Source organism: Heterocephalus glaber, unplaced genomic scaffold (assembly GCF_053883595.1).
Source record: "Heterocephalus glaber isolate CG9 unplaced genomic scaffold, H.glaber_assembly_v1.0 deba00001781, whole genome shotgun sequence".
Lineage (NCBI taxonomy): Eukaryota > Metazoa > Chordata > Mammalia > Rodentia > Bathyergidae > Heterocephalus > Heterocephalus glaber.
The window spans coordinates 11,246,651-11,255,002 of NW_028258467.1; the positions used below are offsets into that span (position 1 = coordinate 11,246,651).

The 8,352-nt window shown below is 56.2% G+C and overlaps 1 protein-coding gene across 10 annotated transcripts in view; it reads left to right on the forward strand.

The window, feature by feature from the left end:
• Ciita (class II major histocompatibility complex transactivator) overlaps positions 1–8,352 on the forward strand; it is a 50,736-nt gene that overhangs the window by 34,840 nt on the left and 7,544 nt on the right. For 9 of the 10 annotated variants that reach the window (XM_087202913.1, XM_087202917.1, XM_087202916.1 and 6 more), the window contains 6 exons: positions 592–660; positions 1,386–3,039; positions 3,811–3,969; positions 4,646–4,717; positions 7,249–7,329; positions 7,877–7,969. In XM_087202913.1, coding sequence (XP_087059039.1) covers positions 592–660; positions 1,386–3,039; positions 3,811–3,969; positions 4,646–4,717; positions 7,249–7,329; positions 7,877–7,969 — 2,128 coding nt within the window. Of the gene's footprint in view, positions 1–591; positions 661–1,385; positions 3,040–3,770; positions 3,970–4,645; positions 4,718–7,248; positions 7,330–7,876; positions 7,970–8,352 lie in introns of those variants that run through there. The other variant, XM_087202920.1, reaches the window with a different exon arrangement.

Sequence of the window (8,352 nt, forward strand, 5' to 3'; positions counted from 1 at the left end):
GTCATGTGCATGAGTTAAACAGGTCAGGAGGAGGGTCTAAAGATAGCCAAAGGTACAGCTGGGGGCAGGTAGCAGCTGCAGAATCCATGTCCCACCCAAGCAGGGCCATCAGCCTCCAGCTGCTTGTTCCTAACAAGAAAGCAGACCCAGTGGCCAGGCCTCCTGAATGTAGAAATTCTAATTTTTACACAGATACCATATTTTTAGAACATCGGTGAAAAATTTAAAAGTACAGCTGGCGAAACCAAAACCAAAAGCCCAAAAGGACAAGCTGGGCATGGTGGCACAGGCCTGTAATCCCAGCACTCTGGAGGCTGAAGCGGGAGGATCACTGTCAGTTCAAGGCCAGCCTGGGCTACAGAGTGAGTTTAAGGCCAGCCTGGAATAGTGAGACCCTGTCTCTAAAATAAAAAAATAAACACCAGTGTAGCTCAGGTCACCATCTTATAACCTCAGCTTGGGAAACTCCGATGTTTTGTGCCTTATCCTGTGTGAGCTTTGCCCTGAGGATCTGAGGACTGGGTGGCCTGGAGGAGGAAGGTCCCCAGGGCCCCCGATACCCTAACTCATCACTGGCTTCTCCATCTGCAGGGGTCGAAAGATCCCCTTCCCCATGCCAGGCAGCTGCAGAGGACGTCATCCAGCTTCCCAAATGGCCTGGTGAGTGGCAGCTGGGTCCCTCTGTCCTGGGCCCTGGACACAGAGCCCCTGTATGGCTTCAGTTTACTCATGCACTATTTACTCAGTCTGTTATCTTCTCATTCATTCACGCGTCTCTCACATTCACTCTGCCACTCACTCACATGACACCTACTGAGGACCTGCCCCTCAATATGCCCCGGTCCCCAAGAGCCCCCTGGCATGGGCATGGACAGCTCACCTGAAAGGCTGAGAGGATGCCTTGGGGAGAGTGAGTAGCAGAAAGAGTGGAGGAATGAAGAAGCCAGTAGGTGTGAGTAATGGAAGGTGGGAGTGAAGGAGTGAGTAAGGCAGGCATGGTGCACAGGCCTGTAATCCTTAGCACTTGGAAGGCTGAGGCAGGAGGCTCACAAGTTCAAGCCGTTTGGACAACTTAGTGACTTAGTGAGACCATGTCTCAAAATAAAAAATAATAGGCCTGGGGATTTAGCTCAGGGGGAAGACCCTAGGTTCAATCCCTGGTGCTACAGGAAAAAAAAAAAAAGGATGGGTATAAAAGAATTAATAGGCAAACTAGTGAGAAGCTGAGTGAATGAATGGATGTGCGAGGGAATGAAGGAGTGAGTGTCTGGGAATGGAGGAGGCAGTCGTGAAGGAGGTGAGCGATAGAGGAGCTGGTGAGGGAGGCTGATCCAGCTACCTGCATCCCCAGCCAGACGCAGCCCAACATGGCCTTGCCTTTGCAGAGACGGTGAGGCAGTTCTACCACTCACTGCAGGACTGGCATCAGGCGGAGACTGCAGGCCTGGAGGGCGTCATGGTGGAGGTGGAGCTGCTGAGAGCCCGGCTGGAGAAGGGCAGCCACAAGAGCCAGGAGAGGGAGCTGGCCACTGTGGACTGGGCCGAGCGCCAGCCGGCCAGTGGGGGGCTGGCCCAGGTGCTGCTTGCTGCCAGCGACCGCCGGCGACCTCTAGAGACCCGAGTGATTGCTGTGCTGGGCAAGGCCGGGCAGGGGAAGAGCCACTGGGCCCGGGCAGTAGGTCGGGCCTGGGCCTGTGGCCAGCTTCCAAAGTACGACTTTGTCTTCTACGTGCCCTGCTACTGCTTGGACCACCCAGGGGACACCTACCGCCTGCAGGATCTGCTCTGGTCCCCCGGCCCGCAGCCGCTGGCCATGGATGATGAAGTCTTCAGCCACATCTCCAGGAGGCCTGACCGCGTCCTGCTCATCCTGGATGCCTTTGAGGAGCTGGAAGCTCAGGATGGATTCCTGCATGGTGCTGGCGGGCCTGCATGCACAGAGCCCTGCTCCCTCCGGGGGCTGCTGGCCGGGCTCCTTCAGCGCAGGCTGCTTCGAGGCTGCACCCTGCTCCTCACGGCCCAGCCTCGTGGCCGCCTGGCCCAGGTCCTGGGCAAGGCTGATGCCCTGTTCGAGGTGGCCGGCTTCTCCACTGAGCAGGCCCAGACATATGTGAAGTGCTACTTCGAGGGCTCGGAGTACCACGAGCGAGCTCTAATGCTCCTTCAGAACCAGCCTTTTCTCCTCAGTCACAGCCACAGCCCCACTCTGTGCCGGGCAGTGTGCCAGCTCTCAGAGACCTTGCTGCAGCGAGGGGAGGAGGCTGAGCTGCCCTCCACACTCACAGGACTCTATGTTGGCCTGCTGGCCCCGGTGACCCAGGACAGCCCCCCAGGGGCCCTGGCAGGGCTGGCCAAGCTGGCCTGGGAGCTGGGCCGCAAACACCAAAGTGTCCTGCGGGAGGGCCAGTTCCCGTCAGAGCAAGTGAGGACCTGGGCTGTGACCAAAGGCTTAGTGCAACCTGTGGCACAGCAGGTCCCAGGGGCTGCCCAGGCCGAGCTGGTCTTCTCCAGCTTCCTCCTGCAGTGCTTCCTGGGGGCCCTGTGGCTGGCTTTGAGCAGCGAAATCAAGGACAAGGAGCTGCCGCAGTTTTTAGCACTGACCCCAAGGAAAAAGAGGCCCTATGACAACTGGATGGAGGGTGTGCCACGCTTTCTGGCTGGACTGATTTTCCAGCCACGAGCCCGCTGCCTGGGAGCACTGGTTGGGTCTGCAGCAGCCTCTGCGGCAGATAGGAAGCAGAAGGTGCTCACCAGATACCTGAAGCGCCTGCAGCCCAGGACACTGCAGGCCGGGCGGCTGCTGGAGCTGCTACACTGCGCCCATGAGGCCCGTGAGGCTGGGATCTGGACGCACGTGGCGCGGGAGCTGCCTTCACCCCTCTCCTTCCTGGGCACACGGCTCACGCCACCTGACGCCCATGTGCTGGGCCAGGCCTTGCAGGCTGCCGACCGAGACTTCTCCCTGGACCTCCGCAGCACAGGCATTGAGCCCTTGGGTCTCGGGAGCCTCGTGGGACTGAGCTGCGTCACGTCTTTCAGGTGGGGCTCATTCTGCTGGCGTGGATGGTCACCCTGTGTGATCTCACTTAACATGCACAGCAGCAGGCAGGAGAATGGATTCCTCCCCTGCAGAGGCTCAGAGAAGGGCAGCTGCTTACCCAGAGCTACACAGCCAGCGGAGGGCAATGTTCTTCTTCCAACAAATATCTGAAGGCCCACCCCGTGACCGGGGCCTAATTTTGTTTTCTCTCCTCCATCCCCGATCAAGGATCCGTTTTCTCATGCTTAAAGCCTCAGCCTCCCCCTGACCTCTCTACCACCCTTCTCTCCTTTTCTACCCCACTTTATATTCAGCCCCCAGAGCAATCTCTCCAGAACCTGAATTCGATCACATCACACCTCTGCTCCCACCCTTCTGGGGCACACTGCCCTCAGAATGAAGTCTACACTCCTTCATGAGGCTCATTTAAGTCCTATAATCGGCTTTAGCGCTTTAATCTCCAAAGAGCTGCTCTCGTGTTTCCTGTAAACATTTTACCTAAACTCTAAGGCCTGACACAATTGTACTCAGAACTTAGCACTGAGCTTCCTGGTAGCCAAAGCCAAAAAGGGAAACAAAACCAGAGCGAGAGTTTCGAGAAGGGAGAAGTCAGTAAAGACTGCGTGGCCACAGACAGCTTCTTGGAGGAGGTGGAAGCCGAGCTAAGGATGGAAAGTATCTGAGTGGGTAGGAGACAGCTTCATGGGGCTGCCCCTCCATTGTGGTCTAGCCCGGTCACTGTGCCTGGGTCTGAGACCCTCCCTCCACAGGGCCGCCTTGAGTGACACCGTGGGGCTCTGGGAGTCTCTGCAGCAGCGTGGGGAGACCCAGCTACTCCAGGCAGTAGAGGAGAAGTTCACCATTGAGCCATTTAAGGCCAAGTCCCTGAAGGACGTGGAAGACCTGGGCAACCTCGTGCAGACCCAGAGGTGAGGGGATGGGGTGGAAGGTCCTGCGGGCTGTGGAGGCTGAGGACCTTGGGGACATGTTGTCAAGTTTGTCCAGGGCTTTGCAGTGCCCTGGCTCCTCTGTGAGGCCGTGGCTCCCCAGACCTCTCAGCACAGTCGCCCCAGGCCCAGCCCCACAGTGTGACACTGCTCCATTCAAAACGTGCCGCCACGTACCCAACTCTTCCTCTCCTCAAGCCAAGGAGAAACTCCTCTGCCGGGAGTTGACAAGGATGCCTTCAACATCTAGGGACACATGTGGCCCTCCAGCCACTCCCTGAGGCAGCCAGGACCGGGGTCATCCCCGTCTTAGAGATGGCAGTGCTGAGGTGTGGAGAGCAGGGACAACCTGGCCACACAGCAAGTTCACTGTCTCACTCCCTCCCCAGCGCCTGCTATGTGCTGCGAGGGCTGGGTACCGCCAAGGGCCCACTCTGAGCCTATTTTCCATGCAGCACTCCTGGTGTTTTCCTGCTTCCTCTGAGCCAGTGCTGGGGATGGAAGCCAGGGTCCCGCACGTGCTAGGCAAGTGCTCCATCACAGAGCCACATCCCCAGCCCAGGGAACATGGGGCACTGGGGCAGGCGTCAAGGGGCAGGCAGGCAGGGGCCCAGGGACCGAGGGGCCTGTTCCCCTTAGAGTGGCCTGTTCTCTCCAGGTTGAGAAGCTCCTCCAAAGACACAGTCTGGGAGCTCCCCGCTGTCCGCGACTTGAAGAAGCTGGAGTTTGCGTAAGTGATGGTGCAGGAGCCTGTTTCCTCTTCAGCATTCACTCATCTTGGGAAAGCAGCAGGAATAGGAGAGCCTAGAACAGTTCTTCCCCTGGCACCCACCACTTTAGAAACCAGCTTCCGGCCAGTGTGGGCAAGTGCTGGCGTTGGCTTCTGGGATTTACTGGTAACCCACCTGCTTGCTGGTTACCTCGCTCACTCCCATTCGCGAAACTTGGATGGTGAGGCCTCCATCCGTCCTCAGTGGGCTGACATAGTGAGTTCCCTCTGTGGGAGCTTGGAGGGCTTCCTGGGGGAGGCAATGTCTGTGCTGAAGTTTGACCAAAGACTAGGACTGAGCCAAGTGGGCTGGTCATGCCAGGGAGATGGGTGGCCTGCAGGAATCTTAACTCGGCCAGGGCCAGGAGAAGCCCGTGACCTCCATGGGAGATGCCACCATGTGCCCTGTGCTCCTGAGAGTACTCATCCAACAGGCATGAGCTGGACTGCCCGGGGAGGCACAACCCTGGCCACCACCCACAGCACCCCAGGCTTCTGCCCAGCTCCCAGCAGTGGTGCCAGCCCCGACTGCTTGCTGGATTCCCTGCAGACACAGATACAGTGAACAAGCCGCATCCCAGTTTGCCTGGGGCTGACTGAGTTTTAACACTGCGAGTTCTGTGTCCTGCGAAGTCCTTGGACTCAGGCAAACGGGGGCAGTGGGTCATGCTATGTGCATCAAGGCCAGAGAGCCACCATCCTGGGCAGTAGTGCCTGGGAGATAGAATGGAGGTAGAGCTGTGGCCACGACTCAGGGCACCCACCAGCCATTGGAGGAGCCGCAATAATTCTTGTATTTCCATCTGTCTGCCAGAATCTAGCTTTCAATGGGCAAAGCACTTTCACCCCATTATTTCGGTTGATCCTCCCCTGAGGGCTTTGTTATCATCTCTCCATTGTATAGATGGGAACATCGAGGTCAAGACAGTTTAAATTGTTTCTCCAAAGTCGTAAGAGTCAGGCCAGCTTGGTTCTGAGCTCCAACCAAGGAACAAACTAAACTAGTATTTGGTCCTTGGTAGGGCTCCAAGATCATCTAGGAATTAGCAAGGAATTGTTTAGCACCAAAAGAGGATTTGGTGCATTCTTTGTATATATAATCTCATTCATCAGAAAGACTGCTTTGGGAGATAGTCATCACTGTCCCCATTTGACAGATGTGGAAACTGAGGCCCAGTGAGGTTAAATGACTTAACCAATGAGGTTTTCGACTCCCACAAGCTGTCAGCTCCACTGATCACTGGCCCCCTCAGCCCCAGAAAAAGCCAGGCACTTCTTGTTTTGAATAAAAGACGAGGTGCCAAATTTGTGCAGAGGTAAAAATATTGCCGAAAAGAGGAAATGTCTGAAGACAATCCCCACGAGCTCTTTCTGGCATGACTTATTTTCAGCTTAAAAAGCCCCTAGTTCAGGGTGGGAACAGCACTCTGGGGAACAGCAGCCGTGGAATGGAACAGCCTGGCCCCGGGTGCACAGTCGCCTGGAGGCTGGAAGCCCCAAGAAGGTTCTCAGGAAAGAAGGAAGGAAGGAAGAAAGGAAGGAAGGAAGGAAGGATTATTTTGGGTGTCTGCTCTGGCCGCCACTGTGTGGGGCACCTGTCTGCCTCCTTCTCCTGTCATATCAGGCTGCTCAAAACCCCGCAGCGAACGTGCACATGCCAAGGCCTTCCCTGACGCCACTGGCTACTGTCTGCCCCCTGGTTACCTCCTGGGCCTCTCTGGCTCCCCACCACCACGTGTCCCTCCAGTGAGTCTTCAGCCTCAATGGGCAAGATCCAGCCTCGGGCCTCTGCCCTGCCAGTGCCCCTTCTGGACCGCTCCTCCTCAGGGACCTGCACAGCCTGTAGACTGGCTTCTGTCTGATCTTTTCTGATCCTATGTCAGGACCCTCCTATTTCAGGGGTGTGAGGCTCTTTCTGACCCTCATATTTAAAAATAGCATTCCAGCCCTCACTGCTGTGTCTGCCTTTATCAGTTATTGTCGCTCATTCCAGGTCACGCACTGACTTCTTTGATTGTCTGTCCCCTCCTGGAACAGCAGCTCCCCAAAGGCAGGCCATTTCATCCACTTTGCTCATGGCTTTTTCCCTGGGCCTGGCAAAAGTAGACCATCAGTAAATATTGGGTGATGGGTTCCCTAATCCTTCCTTCCACCTCCTAAGATCGGGGCTAGGTATTGAAGGAAACTCAGATAAAGGGATTGTTGGTGGTGGTCCTTGGCTAGTGTTTGGGGACCACTTCTCCAGGCTAGGGTGGGAGAAGGATGGGTATATGCAGATGTCAGCAAGAGTGAGAATGGGGTCCCCACTCAGAGATGAAAGCTAGGACCCCACCTGGCCTCTCAGGGCCTCTGTGAGATCTGCACAAGCAGAAGGCCTGGAGGGCCAGCTGGGAGGGCGTGAGGTAGGGTGCTTCTGTGCCCTGTGTCTGCCCTCTGGGGCTGATGCAAGGCCTGGGGGTATCCTGACATCTCACCCTGTCCTTTGCCCCTAGGTTGGGCCCCACATTGGGCCCCCAAGCTTTCCCCAAACTGGCAAGGATCCTGCCAGCCTTTTCCTCCCTTCAGCATCTGGAGTAAGTATGTCCCCTGGGCCTCCCCTCCACTGTGGCCCTGACAGCCTCAGAGCCTGTCCTGTCCCAGGGCACGTGCAAAGAGGACACCTTCTCCTTGTCCCTGTCTCTCTCCCCAGCCACTTCCTCAGTGTGGCTCATATGAGTGACAGGATAAGCCTGCTGCAGGGAAGGGACAGCTGATGGGGATCCCCAGGAATAGACAGTGTGGGATCCTTCATGACCTTTGAAACAACCCTACATGTCCGCACTTGACTCGCCACTCTTAGCAACCCCACGGGGGAGGCTGAGGGGGGAAATCCCACTTTGTAATCAAGCTTCTGAGAGCTGAAGGGCATCGTTCAGACTCAAGGGGCTCCTAAGAAGCAAAACGGATTCTGATCCATGGGAAGTCCCACTCTGTCACCTGGCGGGCCCAGGGTGCTGAAGGTTGTCTCTCACAGCGCAGGACGGCAGTCTGCTCACTGTGGCTGTAGCACATCCAGGGCCGGGGGCACGGAAGGGGAGGGGAGGACACTGGCTGACAGCCCCTTTCTGATTCCACCTGCAGCTTGGACTCACTGAGCGAGAACAAGATTGGGGACAAGGGTGTCTCGGAGCTCTCAGCCACCTTCCCTCAGCTGAAGGCACTGGAGACGCTCAAGTGAGTGGCAGGGCCTGCCTTCCCCGCTGTTGTGTTGCCCAAAGTCTAGTGGCTCCTGTTCCGATTCCGGTTCTCAGTTTGTCCTTTCAGTCCTTCATGCACCCCTCAACTGTGCACCCTTCCATGCCATCATGCACTGATTCACCCAGTCCATCAGTTCTTTATCCCTTCAGCCATTATTCATCCAACTGCTCATTCAGTCATTTTTTATCCAATCGTCCACTCATCCAGTCATTGACTGATTCAATCAACAAATATTTAAAATATTTATCCTTGATCCCAGGCACCATTGTAGGCCCTGAAAGTGCAGCTTTAAATAAGACTAATAAACCCCCTGACCTCAGGGACCTTAAATTCTAGCAAGGAGACACAATAAACCAGAA